General features: G+C 41.2%; 1 protein-coding gene across 4 annotated transcripts in view; it reads right to left on the bottom strand.

The window, feature by feature from the left end:
* DENND5A (DENN domain containing 5A) overlaps positions 1-16,754 on the bottom strand; it is a 341,747-nt gene that overhangs the window by 147,771 nt on the left and 177,222 nt on the right. For all 4 annotated transcript variants that reach the window (XM_086955975.1, XM_086955974.1, XM_086955976.1 and 1 more), the window contains 4 exons: positions 16,067-16,198; positions 12,978-13,130; positions 5,424-5,508; positions 890-974 (listed from right to left, as the gene is read on the bottom strand). In XM_086955975.1, coding sequence (XP_086812101.1) covers positions 890-974; positions 5,424-5,508; positions 12,978-13,130; positions 16,067-16,198 — 455 coding nt within the window. The remainder of the gene's footprint in view (positions 1-889; positions 975-5,423; positions 5,509-12,977; positions 13,131-16,066; positions 16,199-16,754) is intronic.

Here is a 16,754-nt window from a genome sequence, read left to right as displayed (position 1 = left end):
CCCACATTCACCATCACTTTTACTGACAATACAGTCTGCCATAATATGGTGAAATGTAATATACATATTAGCTACTTACCAGTAACTGTGAGTCTCCAGCAATTATATATTATGTAGAGCCACATATTTCACTTAATATTCATTCAAGCATGTGGGTTTATGCAAGATATTCTATACTTGAGACAAATTAGTTACTTACCTTTAGCTGTGACTCATCAGTATTTATATCTTTAATAGATGAACAGGCATAAGGTTGGCAATCCTCAATGGAGATAAATTAGTGAATTATGTGAATCTATGAGCTATTGTATGAGCGCAACAAATGAAAGAGAATAAGGGGACGAGTTTTACCTATCTTCCTACCAAGTTGAGGTACCAAAAACTGTTGGCGCCGATGAGCATTATAATGTTGATGTGTGCTCAAACCTATCTTTTAACAGACTCCTTGTGTCGTCAAGTGATGCTGTTCTATCTGGCTGCATCAGTCTTGCTGTCATTGACATGATACTTTGTGGCACACTGGGCCTACGTCCGACATAAGAACTTTACTACAGCAAGATTCCACAATTACATGCGAGTGAGGCTACGTGCCACCTATACACCGGTTTTGAAACACTAGTGTATTACACATGACACTGCACCATACAGCCACAAGTGAGATGCAAATATAATGTATACTCTTGCTTACCGTAGTTTCATTCTCATCCTCCTCATGATATTATTTCGACTAATATTGAAGTGGGAAAAAGGGGATAGCAGCTACAAGGTTAGGCCTTTGTGTCTGGCTAGCAATGTATTCATCCCCTACACCTCTTGCCTATAATGCATTTGTATGTGTTATCTTCATTGCATGTCAGTTTGATATCATTTTACCTGAGCACAAACAAACCTCATATCTTGAATAAGGGAGACCCTTAGAGGTGACATTGTTGGACTGGTATCAGACTTTCTCCTTTCTGAATCAAGAAGTACACCTGAAAAATAAAATTATATAATGCTCAACAGATACATAACCCAGTGGGTTTCAAACAGATGACATTAGGACATTTTAATTAACAGTAAATGTAATATCCAACCCTTTAACACTGTGTCCTGTAATCAATTTTCCAAATGTGTCCAGAGGCCAAACAGTCAGATATATAAAACAATAATTCTTGCTGCAATATGTAAGTAGTCAACTGTTTCTACAAAAGTCCACGTACTCCAACATTTTACTTTCCTTTATCTCAGGCCCTCTGACATGAGTATCTTCACAGGATTCGTTTCCTGTGAACAGGTAGGTTCTGAAATACTTTTTGAAATTAGAAGCAACTTGTAGGTGAGGGTGTTTGGGACATGCTCCCAACAGCACTAATAAGAGGTCATAGGAGGAGGAAGGAGGGGATGGATTAGTTACTTACCTGTAATCCTAGTTCTCTTCCAGAGGTATACTCATCAAAGTCATAAGCACTGAATAATCCCCGCCCACGTGCAGGATCCCGGAGCATATAGAAATATACATATATATGTGTATGTTGGGGGCCACAAGTGCCTAGCGACATACATATATACATGTATATAAATACATAAATATCCAGCCTAAAATAGTTCCAATAGAGCAAAATGCCAAAATTACATGGGTTTTTCTTGTACAAAAATAATCTCCTACCTACACCTTATAATAGAGAACATACACTGTAGTAGTGTCATACAAGAAACATGACGAGTTTTCTACCTAAGGTGGTCTCGGATTTCCACATCAATCAGACTATCACTCTTTCCACTTTTTTTCCCAATCCCACTACTCCTCCGGAGAGGTCCCTCCATTCCTTAGACCTCAAGAGGGTACTGACATTTTATCTAGACAAAACCAAGTCCTTGAGAAAGACGGTCCGGTTGTTTGTTAACTATGGTGCCATGAATACCGGTTCGGTAGCTTCTAAAAGATCCATCTCTAGGTGGATAGTTTCTTGCATATCTTTGTCCTACCTACTAGCTAACAAGATTCTTCAGGGTAAACCCAAAGCGCATTCTAACAGGGGGAAAGCCTCTACCACGACCCACCTGAGGAATGTTCCTATGACAGAAATTTGTAAAGCAGCTACTTGGCGCTCGGTGCATACTTTCACACACCATTACTGCTTGGATTCTGATACACAGGCGGATGCCAAGTTGGGCAAGCCTCACTGAGAAATGTATTTGCTTGATGTCATGTTAAGATGTGCTGTTACCTTTTTTTAAATACTGTTTGCTCATCTGCGAGGTAGTGGGTTTGGGCTTGCTACTCTATTCAGTGCTTATTACTATTGTTGAGTATCCCCTGGAAGAGAAGGATTAGTTACTTACCTGTAGTGTTTGTATCTTATACTTAGGTTGTTACAAGTTATTACACCATAAAAAAAGAACTGACCAAACTGTCACCTGTGGTGCATGCTGGGAGCAGAGGGGCTCCTGGAGATCTTAAAGGCACATGGTCCAGGTTCTTGGAAGCCTTAAAGGCAAGGTGCCAGTTTTTTACTGTACTGTGATGTTTATTCATCTATGCAGCCTATGGGCCAACTGCCTGCTATTACCAGTTTTTCGTTTCTGAAAATAAAGCTTTCTTGTATGACACTATTACAGTGTATGTTCTCTATTATAAGATGTATGTAAGAGATTATTTTTGTACAAGAAAAACCTATGTAATTTTGGCATTTTGCCCTATTGGAACTATGTTAGAACTATGTTAGGCTGCATATTTATGTATTTATATACATGTATATATGTATGTCGCAGAAGTGCTAGGCATTTGTGGCCCCCAACATACACATATATATGTATATTTCTATATACTCCGGGATCCCGCACGTGGGCGGGGATTATTCAATGCTTATGACTATTGATGAGTATCCCCTGGAAGAGAATGGTGTGCTCCTCTTCTGAACTTGTACTTCCAGCCCTGAAGCAGAAATGAAGGCAGGAGAACAATATACAGGTGCACACTGATTTTTCGAAGATGGGAGCCTTCAATTACAACCCAATATAACATGGTGTGTGTGTTTCTGTGAGGAAGGGGTGAAGGCAGACAGGTACTGCCACAACTAGCTGTTTCCCGAGGCTCAGGTGGAGATATCTGTTCGTCCTGAGCCTGACATGATGTGAGCCATAACTCCTGGACCCCACTTCCTCCTTTCTTGGCTGAAGAGAGGAATTTGTGAGATATGGCAAAGGTACGCAGTGTGAAGCAGTTCTTGCAACTAGCATACATTGCTGTTCTCACTACTGCCTGTCGCTGTTGCCAACAGCCACTGTTGGGTACCTTGTACCATGCCATGTCAGTCCCTCGCCTCTCTCTCAGATACCTCTTGCCTGCTCCATGCAAGTGCTAGACCTCATTAGGGAACCTAAAGCTGCTATGTCTTCTGGGCCATGAGAAATTCCAGCACCCTATGGTTTTGAGCAGCCACCCGCAGCTCTCTTCCAATGCTGCCTCTGCGTACCAATGCAAAACCAACGGCCCGGGCTCACTGTGCCACTGGAATCAAGCTATCCTCGATGAAGAGGGGTGAAACCCTGAAACCTAGGATGCTTGTTTTCGGTCCAGGGAGGACCTGGCTTGGCAATTTGGGATGGACTGTTCAAATGAGGCACAGGGTAAAGACTGATTTGCTACTGGGCAGGTCTAAACTGGGGTGGCATGGTGAGCAAAAAAATGATGGATTTAACCCAGAGCTCTTGACTGAGGGTGAATGTTTTGATTGGTTCAGCATTCTGTCCATCAATTGTGTGTCCTTTGATTCTGCGTACCAATGGGCAATTTGATATGAGAGGCATCTCTGCTGCAGTTAAGGAAGAAGGAGGACAGGGGCAGTGACGAGGAGGGTAAGGGCAGAGAAACTCAAATGACTGTGGGCATATGTGCTGGTGTCAATGTGTGAACATGCCAGTGTGTGGAGTGGCTGTGTACAAGATGAGTGTGTCCTTGTGTATGTGTGCATATGAATTTATCTGTGTGTGTGTGTTAGGTTATCATTTGGAGACGTTCACCTGAGGTGGGGATTACTCAATGGTGATAGCGGCCTATCATCAACATATTGGTTGCATGTTTGACAACATTTTGACTATCCATGACACAGACCAAGCATGAGCATATTGGGGACTTTCTGATCACAGCAATACAAAAGGGGATGAAGGACGGAGCGTTTGAACAAATCAAACACTCACCCCCAGTCAACTGATCTGGGTTTAATCCATCACCATTCTTTAGCTCACTCCACCACCCCAGTTCAGACATGGCCATATGCAAATCAGTCTGACCCTGTGCCTCATGGGAACAGTCCAGCCCGAACTGCCAAGCCATGTCTTCCATGGACCGGAAACAAGCATCCTGGGACCGGTTTGGGATTGATAATCCTCATCAGCCAGGCTATCTTGAATCCAGTGGCCAAGTGAGCAAGGGACTCGCGTCTGAGCATACCCTGCCAACTTAGGGCGAACAAAGCAATACAAAAGGGGATGATGGACGGAGCATTTGAGCAAATCAAACACTCACCCCCAGTCAACTGATCTGGGTTTAATCCATCACCATTCTTTAGCTCACTCAGCCACACCAGTTCAGACATGGCCATATGCAAATCAGTCTGACCCTGTGCCACTTTCTGATCACCCCTTTGACTATCCCTGCCTTATGACCGCTATTATAATGACCTATCATCAACATATAGGGAACATTCATGGGGCGAGTTTGGCTTTCCCGTGCTTACCTGTGCCCCACTCATGACTTGCTGTGGGAGTGCTTGAGAACATCTTAGCTATCCAAGACTTAACAGTGTTCCACACCAAACATGTTGAGGGCATTCATCACAACATTGTGGATATCCCTTGAATAACAGAGGTCTACAGTCGCCATTCTGCGGGCAATATTGACAACCCTCACAATATCAGTAGCTAAATTACATGTTGATCCCTTAGTGAGGCACGGGAACATGTAGGAAGATACTGCATAAACCCTACCACTGGGTCCTATCTGTAACTTCCAAGGTCATGTGACTGGTGTTTCCTACAAAGTCAATAATGTTATGGCTCTGTAAACAGACTGGGCAACATGTGTGGATCAGGTTATTTAGCTTTTGAACCAGCACTGTTTAAAACATTAACTTGGGGATTGGCATCTCAGCTTATAGTGCTGTAACCATTCCCGTATGTGAATTTGGGGATGGAATCCGGGCTATTCCTTTCCATTTCCCTCATACTGTGTATTTGACAAATTAAAAAAAAAATCTTTTATAGATGGACTGAATCAAAGTTTTAATAGTCTGCAACCAGCACAAGTGGGTGAAACAAACATTAGCTTCTAACAGGGAGGCATTCCACAACATTGCTATGTGAGATACTATATTCACCACTGACTCATCCCACTCATTCCCACGTATTCTAAGAATTATCTTAATAGCTGCAGCATGTACCTGAGCTTCCCAAGCTGCCAGACATAACCCTTCTTTTCTTGTTGTCCTGGTAATGTAGTAGATGGGACCACAATGCTGATTTTCCCTATAAAGTAAAAGAAAAATGAAAACAAATTCATGATGGGACAGATTACAAAGAAAGTGCCTGTCTATTCTTGTCACATAGATTCATATTTTTTTATAGAAATTCTACGAATGTTGCAACAGAAATTGTTACTTCTTTTGCTTCATATAATTCAATCATTGTTATCAATAAATAAGTTATGTGAAAAAAAACAAAGGGGTAATTTAGAGTTTGGCAAATAAAGGACAGCTGCCAAAAAGTGTTAAATGTCCTGTCCTGCAAACCTGTAGTTTCATCATTTAGAAGTAGACAAAGCACCAGGTTTCAACTAGTGGAACTTCAGCTGACTCCACCATTGGAAGCCTTTAACAACAGCCCATCCGCAACAGGGTGAGTTAGTCAATGTGTGTCAGAAAGTCTGCCATATTTAGGGTGTTCCTTCCAATGTCATCTTTTGATGTTCAGGACCAAGAAACAACAAGCATTTGCAGTGCAACAGCTCTTGCATTTACACAAGTTTGAGCTGTTGGCAGTGTAAAAGACAATGCCTTTTATTTATGTTTTCGTTTTTGAAACATAAATAAAACTTATTGTCATTTACAATGCCAATAGCTTAAACTCACGTAAATGTGAGACCTATTGCATTGCAAATGCTTGTTTGTCAACCTGCACCCATGCCAAATAAAGAATTTCCTTTACCCATTCATCAACCATACGATAAAAACCCGCTAATTCTTAGAGTCTTTCCTCAGCCTATAGCTATCTCCCTGTGGCCACTCAAAGACAGTCCTGACCATGTGATGCTATTGAACAGGATGGATGGCTGGATGGACACATGGATGGATGGATGGATGTATTCGAAGGATGGACGGGCTATAAAGAGTGTATGTATGGATGATGCTACGGAAGACAATGGATGGTCTATGAAGAGCGTATGTATGAATGATGCTACTGAAGAAGATGGATGGATGGTCTATGAAGAGTTTATGTATGAATGAGGCTACTTAACACAATGGATGGATGGATGTTCTGCGAAGAGCGTATGTATGCATGATGCTACTGAACAAGATAGATTAATGGATGAATGGATGGATGAAAGGAGCAGATGATATAAGTAGGTAGAGATTTCTTGACAAAGTGGCAGATGCTAGAGATTATGACAACAAAGGAGGGAAGCAGACAGCTGGTTGCTAAGAAAGGTGGTCCGAGAGTGTAGTAAACTAAGTGACAAATTAATGAATAGTCAGATGGGTGGATGTGAGGACAAGGAGGTGTGTGTGTAACTAATCATCCTGCGTTAAGTGAAACAGGTGTCACTCAGAGGAGCCAGGGGTGTCTGGCAGCCCTGCCCCAACCCCAACCCCAAAGCCAGGTGTCTGGCGAGCGTGCCCTGAGCACGTCCACGCAGCACAAGGCGCCCTCAGTAAAACAGACCAGAGTAAACACGATGCACACGCAGGGTAATAATGTCCCTCCCACCCTCACCCCCCTCACACACACAAGAACATAAAGCCCTCCAGCCTGCCTGGCGACTGACGAACGTCTGTAACATCCTGCTTTAGGAGATGTAAGGTACAAATACTAGCTCCGCCCCCGATTCAGGCACTAATGAGGCAAAACATTAATTAATTTATCAATAACGAACATGTTGGGAAAGTCATGTTTTTTAATGCCAAATCGAATACGCGCAAGTATTGATTCGCGGACCGTAGGATTGTGTGTGTTTTTCGACCACACCCCTCAAGTGTGTACGCTGTTTTTGGGTGTTTTTTTTATTATTACTTTCCAGATGAACACCCCCTGGCACTGGCAATGTCCTTTGTAATTAATGCCTCTAATAAGCACTGAATTCTCATGATGTACGGTAACTCATTCATCGTAGCATTTTGAATCCGCAGAAAAAAAAGACAGCTGAAAAAACAAAATAGCATACCTATGGATCCGAAAAACTTGCATGTTTGTATGTTCTGGCATTCAGTACTGTTGCATCAGAATAAAGAGTATGCATCTTTTAATTATGTCACATGTTATATTTAAATGCTACATCGTGCTTCGTCGCCTCCCGGGCTGTGGGATTTGCGAGCTCTGTGTTCGGATGCCAAACAGCACAGTGACAACGTGTCTTCTCTCGGACGTTCCCAGAGTAGCATTGATAAATCCTACAAGTTTTATTTATGCCGTATTCACCACGAGAATGGGGCTGAAATGGGGGAGTGCGAATCTTGGGGGGTTGATTTCACTATTTTAGAAGTCAACCCCCAAGTTGTCCTAGATCGTGCTGTGGACTGAAACTGCTTTAAGTGAACGAGTGGTCTATTTATATAGGAATTCGTCAAGTGCTTTACTGCATGAGATTGTATCATCTTGAAAAAAAAAGGTAAAAAAGAACAGACACCGTTCACCTAAAAAATTCCTGCCAGGGTCGGGTGGTTTGGAACAGAGCTACAGAGCACAACACAGGGAGAAATCATTAGTTCCTCAAAAAAGAAATCATCATAGTTAAGAGAAACATGCAGTTTTCAGACAAATGCGTATTTTTTTTTTATTGCTTTGTAATCCACCTCTGCTTTTTTCACAATTTTAGTGTAGGGTCCTTCCGGCTGAGTTTGTGTCTGCACCCAAGTGGGTCCAAAATTTCGAAGTAACATGGAAGCACAGAAAACAAGCCAGCTAGCTTTCACAACTTTAACAGCATAGAGTCCTTCCGGTGGAGTTTGTGTCTGCACCCGAGTGAGTCTAAAATTTCGAAGTAACATGGAAGCACAGAAAACAAGGCAGTAAATGAGCTAGCGTTGTATATGAAGGGGGTAACCCATATATTTTACCTGACCTGGGTTAGACCAGTACAGTATTAAACAATGTGGTCGCAGCAGTTTTAACAAATATATACATCAATATGATTCTCTGTATAAAATACAGCGAATCATATTGATGTATATATGTCACCACTACTTTTCCTGGTCCCTTATCCACACATGAACACTTTATCCCCATCTTCCTTTCCTTCCATGTCACCTTGAGCACTGTATATATATATATATAAAAGGATCTTTTGCATTTTTTGATCCATTGAGCATATGTAACACTCATATTGTTAGATGCTTTGATTTGTACTGCATCTGGTACTTGTGAACAATACAAAGGATTCAGAAGTGGATCTAATAACCACATTTAATTGTGTTGTGTGTTTTTGTAAATACATGCACAGTAAACAAGCTAGCAGCAGACCCTCCTACGTCACGCCAAACAAAGATGGAGTCAGCCAGTCCAGATGGGCCAGCGTTTAGCCTAAAAGATGACGCCAGCCAATAGAAAAGAGGGGTGGGGCTTAACACCTTGGCTGCTAAGGGTTTTCCCCTCCGGTGCTGACTTTTTTGAAAGCTCATTTATTCATGACGAGCTCAGCTCGTCATAAGCACAGCTCAACTGTGCCTCATGACGAGCTGAGCTCGTCATGAGCATCGAAGGGGTTAAACCCCAGTTCCAAAATCAACTCGACGACAATAGATCTCATAGAGCAAGCAGCTCATGAGCTGCAACGCTAGGCGAGACCTAAAAATGACTTGATGAACTAGAAGGAAAACTCCAGGGTTTGAGGTCAACTGATTTTTTTGTTTTTTAGTAACTCCGGTTTTGAAGTTTATTGAAAAACAAAAAACTTTCATAAACAAGCTGCCTACTCGGCAAAGGATCAGTGCCTTCAGTGAAGCACCAATGATGGCACGAATCCTTGCCACAAAGGTGGGGATATCTACATTTTTAAGGAATTCATCCGCCAGAGAAGCAGGGACCTTAGCCTCTGCTGAATAGATAAATCTGAGGGTCACCCATCACAATCTAAACGACCGTCAATGTCTTTCTTTATTTCTTTTATATTTCAGTTATTTAGCTGCTTTTCAGTTCCTGGGAGAAAGGAATTTCCTTAATCCAGAAAGAAATACTTTACAGAATTAACATCTACATGTATGATTCACATCAGGATTACTTAAATGGATTGACTTACTTTTTAGTCATATCAGTGGGAGATGCAAGTGACTGGCAAAGTCAGACTGCTTATTCGATATCCATTTTTCGTATGTCAGTTAAGCCAAAATGGCAAACTGGTGATTTACAAATGCATATTATGATGGGCTATTATTTTGTTTTAAAAAGAAAACATCCAGAGTTTCACCTAAAATTAAAATCCATTGCTTAATTTGTAAAATAATAAGTGCCCTGGACCTCGTCAGTAGGGTACCTCAGCTTGCAATACCCATTGCCGCTGCCAGTGACAATACCACCACATCGTCTAACAATCATACTCCTACAAGTGTGAAAATTCAGACTCTTCCAGAACCCAAAGCTATACGAATAGCTCGGACTCAAGATATCAGCCATAAGTGCTATTGTTGGCAATTAAGTGCTGGTGCAGAGCGCCGCAAACCACTGGCACAAATCAAGCACGGTTAAAATCTCTGTCACATCGCTCTGGGTCTCACTTGCCACATGGGCTAAATATCGGCTATCAGGTTGCATCTCTTTTATATGGATGGAACCAGGGACCCTTGTCAAGTATGTGATGTGGAACAGGAGAGTATTTGTGGTATGGCACTATTCAAACGCAGCAAGCGCTCAGAAGTGAGTTGGGCTTGGGCAAATCCTGATTGGATTGGCGGAGCTCGTGTCTATGGTAAGCGCTCTAAGTGGAAAAGGCGCTGGCCTAACAACAAGGAGCTCCAAAGAAAGTACGTTTTTGCAATGGATAATTGGACCACAGTGCACAGCGGTGGCCAGTAGGAGTGAGTGAGCCGCCAACTGGGCACTGCAGGACCCTTTTGTGTAGGGTAGGGTTCCAAAAGAAGTTTTGGAAGAGCTGTGTCTATCAGCAAGGAGGAATATTCAGGCCTTAAGCCTCTATTGCCTGCTCGCTAATGCGAGTCAGATTTTATCAGGGCAAGCTATTTTTAGGCCTTACTGGCCTGGTCTGGCGAACTGGCAAAGAACAGGTGTTGTGTTCACTGAGTTGAAGTAGCAATAAGGATGCCTTTAATTCTTGTTTTCATCTTGTTACATTTGCTCTGTGTTTAAAGACAGAGGTCAAATGTTAGCTTGGTGGCTACTTTATTTTCTCTGACTGCAAAGTTAAAGGATGTAAAGTGAACTGTCTAACAATCGTGCTCAACGACTGCGAAATTAAAGGCTGAGACTGTCAATGTTTTTTTTCCCAACACAAAACATGTAAACAGCTTATAAATGAACTGTACTAATATTTCAAAATATATTTCAATCATTAGGAAAGCACATTTTTTTATAATTCAGTGTAATGGAAATAAAGACTTTAATGGGATGAAAACAAAATCAGAACACTTTACTTGGTGATGTGAAAAATAAATATTTTTGCTGAAAACCAATTTCCACACAATACTGTTTACACGCTATATAGATTTATCAGTAAAACTGTATGTTAGTAGGAACACTTGTGGACATTTCAATGGAAAATTAGCAGTTTGTAAATTAAAGTGTGCTACCACATCATGCTGAAGTAGTTGTTAAACATAAACAGAGAATCTTTCCTGCTCCAGCCCTGATGACAATTCTATTGGTGAACTAAAAGGCAAGTCAAGGTTTATGTGCACCCTACATGTGGGCTAGATACTTATTAAACATGGATCAAATGTTTAGGCTATCACATCAAAAAAAGTAGTTTTTTGTACAGCAGAAATTCTGAACTCACATAAGTGAAGCTCCTCTCATATTGCATTAAAACGAAAAAGCGACTCTGAAAAGAGATAAAATATTGTGAAATAAAATCCCTCAAGGGTTGTTTGGGTTGCCCATTTTTTTGATATCATGACCTTAAAGATGGCGCACTGTCAGTGCACCCCCTGATGGCAGTCCTCTGGAGGGGGAAAAAAGGGTCCAATGGACCGCCCCAAACATTCCTGTACAGGCGGGTGCAGTCACTCACTGCACCCGTCTGCAAGGGGAGCTCTAATCCCCTTTAAAAGTGCAGACGGGTGCCGCCTGCACTGTGAAAACACAGAGCGGCTTCAAAGAAGCTGCTCTGTTTTTCACTTGAATGTGCAGCCCTGGGGACAGCTGGAGTTCGCAGCTGCCCAGGGGGCAGCGTAATCATGCTAATACAGAGAATTTTCATTGTGTGCCCTAGGCGCACCTTTTAATAGGTGCTCCCGGCGCAAACAATGAAAATGTGCCCTTTAGTATAGTACAGCCCCTGGAGTTGATTTACCATAAAACAGGGGTTAGAAGGAACAGAGTATTTTAGCTGGCATAGTGCTCCTGTAATGCCTTAAAACTAAAGCTATCAGGTTACAGCAAGCAGTACATCTTTGTCATGAAAGTGGGCATGATGGACGGGGTGAAGTACCTCTAGGAGCTGGACATTAGTGCAGACACTTTTGTGGAAGTGCTGAAGATGTGCTCCATTCTCTGCCTTCATTCTATTACAATCACCCAGGTGGCAGAAGAGTTCAGTGCCAAATATCCAGCCTTGACAGACAAGGTGTATCTGCCACGAATTCAAGTGAGGGTGAATATAATGGCTCAGGCAGATGCCCTCCAAGCCTGAGACAGCACCTGAAACATCATCAAGAGGTGCCGGTAACAGATGAACATCACAGGTAAGTGGGTTTCGACCAACGAAATGCTCAAGTGTGAGTATGTGAGATTTGCTGCATGTAGATACAGTGCTGGGATCTAAAGCACAGAAAATGTTGAACTGTCTACATTGTCCATAAAGTAGGACAGATGCAAAATAGGCAGATTATTACGTTTAACAAAGGTTCTTGTTTCACATGTGGGCTACAGCACCTCTAAACCCAGACCAGGCTGAGATAAGCAGATGACAGATGTGAGGAGGTGCCAGGTGAACTCACTATGTGAGCAGCATCCTGACAAACACTACACATTTTGTAATTAGTTTTTTACCCAGGTTTATTACAATAACAACCCCGATGCAGAAAAAAATCTGTCAATATTTTCTATCGAAGTAACTGCATTAGGGTTTTTTTAGTACCTGCCGGGTCTAAGCCTGACTCTAAAATGGCAGCATGACAGAGGATTCACAGATGTCCATCTTAGAGCAAGGCTCACACTCAAGCGCCAAAAAAAAAAAAAAAAAATAGCTCTAATGCAGTAACAAAAAAAAACTGCTTTGTATACAGCATGAAAGTATGATGTAAAATTGTGAAGGTGTAATGGCTGACCAGGTTTCAAATTTAAAATAGACTCTTACACGCATTTCAGTCGGAGTGGAAAGATACAAGCAAACAAAAAAACAGAAAGACAAAGAGACTTAAATAACCCTGTGGGTTGATCCGGGTTGAGACTGGCAATGTTTCAAGGCAACGGCTGAAGGGCCCTGCACTAAAGAAGCCAAAAGCTGAATAAGACTGACCCAAAGACCTCTATATATGTATATTATGCATTTTAAATATGTGAAAGAAAAAAAGGTCCTGCCTTCTGCCAGACTTAATAAAGATGGATTTTACCTGCTTGACCTGTAGACCATGGCTCCATATCCTTTCTAAAAGGTCACACAGGCTGGCTATTAATGTGTTCTCTTCTACGCCAGTTATGTTGACTTCGCCATGACCCAATTCAACTGCTTCTCGTCCCATTTTTTCTACAAGCATTCTCTTCGTCTTGGGGAAAAAAACAAAATGATGCAATCTACATTTTGAAATAGACAGTATGGTTTCTAAATAAATGTCTCTAATTAATAGGAAAATACATATTTGGGTAACACAACAGCTAAAAACATACTCTAATCCAATTTTAGCAAATCATTCGAAAGAATGTTTCTAATTGCACCTGGTTAAGGAGTTTCAATATCTTCACTCTGAGACTGAACAACTGAATACAAGTGCCAATGATTACGAACGTGATTCAGCTCTGAAAAGATCATTATTCATACTTAACAAATTTTATTAAAAAGATTATGACACCATGGGGAACTTGGAAAGAACTATCGGCATCAGGAAAAAGCAGACTTGCATCAATTGAGCAAACAAAAAGAAAATGTTCATATAAACTACATGGTAAGATCCCACAATGTGCCATATGTACAAAGCCATTTAGAGATTGCAAACCTGCGATTCGCTAGACCACAGGACTTGCAACCACTAAGTGGCTTTTTGGAAGGGACTAAACCCTGTTTGCAATTCAGCAATAGATTACAGAATCACAAAATGGGTTTAGAACGACATAACAAATCGGTATGTAGAAGGGGCGAGGCAAGTGCAGCCCTTCAAAAGAGTGATTTATTGTGGTATGTATCAATGGTTTGCACTTGAAATCCGGTCGTAACAATTTTACTGATTCCCAACACGAGGTGGTAAGCCATTTGCCATGGGGAAGAGGTGGCTTGGTACTGCTTCCCTTTTGTGAATATAAAGAAAGTTTGTTGGGGATGAACCAGTGGTGCAGAGCACCACTGTCTACCCTGAAGCAAACTTTAAAAAAGTGTACAACTTTTTCTTAAAGACACCCCAGTTTCGTTAAGGAAAATGGGCTGCAGTTGAAAAAAATGTATACTATGTCTGTGATGGCATTATATAAAAAATGGGTTTTTTCACCGGCTCTAATTGGAAGCGTTTAGGGTGTCTGGCAGGTTTGCTCACCAACACAGAAGTAAGGTTTTTCACTCCTTTTAAACACACATTTTTTTCTTGTGGGTCACGTGTAAACTACTGTGCAATTAAAACTGTAGACAGACTAGTAGTTTTTTCAATTACATGCGTTAACAAGTCACAGTTAAATTAGACAGTCCGTGACGACGAAGCGCTATCTGGTCTGGTGCAGCAGCGGAGATATCCAGGCAACTACGTTTGAATATATATATATATATATATATATATATATATATATATATATATATATATATATATATATAGTCACAATTTGGGACATACCTCATGAATATTGATGAAGTAGTCTGGAATGCGACCCACTATCATTCGAAACTTTGTGAACCGATCTGTGAGCACATATGTCGGGTCACAAAATTCCACACAGGTCACAATCTGCAACCAATTCATTGCAACACTCAAACTTTGATTAAAAACATTTTGACCTCACATTTCTGAAACGTAACGTTCTGAAATCTTCAGGAATTCACAAAATTTCTACCAATCAGCCTTATCCCACTTGTGTTGTTAAAACAACTGTCTTACTTGTGTGGCAGGGCTTTGTGCCGAGACAGGAACCGGGCAATGAGAGTGCTGCAATAGCAGTTTGCATATGGGTGCTGAGAAGGCACAATGCATGCTGCAGCCCTTAGGGACCCTCTTTAGGACCCCATACTCTATTTACCATTGGTGCCATATACTAGGGACGTACGGGATGCTAAACGTATTGCTAATTGGAGAACAGTTGTACAGTTTATGGAAAGAGATGTGGCATGGGAAACCTGGTTAGCAGGAACTCAGTGCACTTTCTGTCAAAATTGCATCAGATACCAGGCAAAAAGTGGAGGTGATCATATCAGAAAGGGGCACTTTCCATCAAGGACATACTCCATACCTGCCAATTTCAGGCCGCTCATGTCTTTAAAGTGAATACTAACATAAGGTTTAAAAAATGTTTACAAAATAAAACAAAAACAGTGCTTGAATTCAAGAAAACTGTAACAGTATACAAGCATTAACATAAAGGCTACCAAAGTCATTGTAGCGAAGTGCCTGATGCTCAATCTTTGTTTGCAAACCAGATATGTATACATTTAACTAGTTTGTGAACGGGGATATTATTTATGTGCTAATAGGTCAAAACACAAACTGCCTATTCCTGAAGATCGCAAAACCACATGCCTATCTGAATATTAATAAGGTGGCGATTCATTTGTGACCCACACCTCACCCCCATCAATTAGCCTGGAATGAAGGCATGGTGAAAGCAGTTTGCCATTCCTGCATTTCGCTTCCCAAATGGGTATCATTTTTTCAAACAGCTTGTGTCCATTAAAGATTCAGGACCTGCTTTTCAGTTGGGGAACACATTGTGGTAGTATGTAGGGTCTGCCTACATCTCTGGAGGCATTCCACATGATTCCCAAATGGAAAGCTGCCCAACAGTGACAGCTTCCGCTTTGCATACTAATGACCACTCTAACTTGAGAGGTGGCAACCTTTCATTGCTTTTCAACCACAATTGAGGTCACAAACCAATGGAATATTCGGTTTGCAATGAGGAGAGGAATGATTCTTGCTTGCCACCTCCTTTTGCATTTTGAAGACTTTTGTAACTTGTAAGTGGGGGGTTGTATATGGTGAAAAGGTGTGCTGTTGTTGCAGAGCTTGATACACTGGCTTTGCGAATTAAAACACCTTCAGTACATGAGGACCTAAGTTGCTAGGGCGACCCAGGAAACAGAGAAGAATAACTACAGAAAAAGGCAACAGGAAGGATCATATATGGGTTTTAAACAATGTTTGCTGATGAGAAGAACAATACTTGGATACCAACAGTTCTAGAAATTAGTGGCAAATGGAAATATATAAAGTGTGAAGAGTTAGAGGATTCTTGTTTGAACCACAAAATGTTATATATGAAAAACAATTTTTTGTGAAAGAAAAAATACCTTATTTCGGCATTCTTTTAGTAAACCTTCAACAAATTTCCAGTTTGTTTGGGCAATCACAGAAGGTGAAAGGTTAGATAATTTGGGTTGGCGAATCGTAGTCCCAAGATTCCTGGCTTCTTGTATATATTTCTGCAAAAAAAGAATTCACAATCATTACCTGGAAAAATAACACACTCCTGAGTTGTAATCAATGAATGGATTAAACACAGATTTAAGTCTGCACAGGTTCTAGATGGGATACATGTAATTATGCATACAACTGAATAATTTCAAACGAAATACATTAGTTAACATAAGTCTACTGAAGGAAGTGCCACAACTCACAAAGCAGCAATTGAATGTGACAGTTTCCATGATTGATGAACTAATATCAGTTATAAGCAGGACGCAATTAGTCAAAATCCCACATTTGAGGTAACAAATCATTGCAGGTGCAACAATAATTATTTAAGGTTTAGAATTGACAGGGTGCCCAATCGCCCAATCCAAGGTTTACAGCCGTCTTTAGAGGGGGGCATCAGATTTCTGAAGGGGAATCCACTGCTGACTCCATTTTTTTTTTTTTTTTGAAATATATTTTTATTGCAGGAATCAGTAAACTGTTACAATTACGACCAGCATCAAAAATACACTGAAATCAATCGACTGCATCCCGTCCACCCCCCGCATCACGTTTCTATACACT

This window comes from Lissotriton vulgaris, chromosome 2_1, assembly GCF_964263255.1.
Source record: "Lissotriton vulgaris chromosome 2_1, aLisVul1.2, whole genome shotgun sequence".
Lineage (NCBI taxonomy): Eukaryota > Metazoa > Chordata > Amphibia > Caudata > Salamandridae > Lissotriton > Lissotriton vulgaris.
Note: the sequence above shows the minus strand (reverse complement) of the source record. Positions and strands in the feature narration are given on the sequence as shown.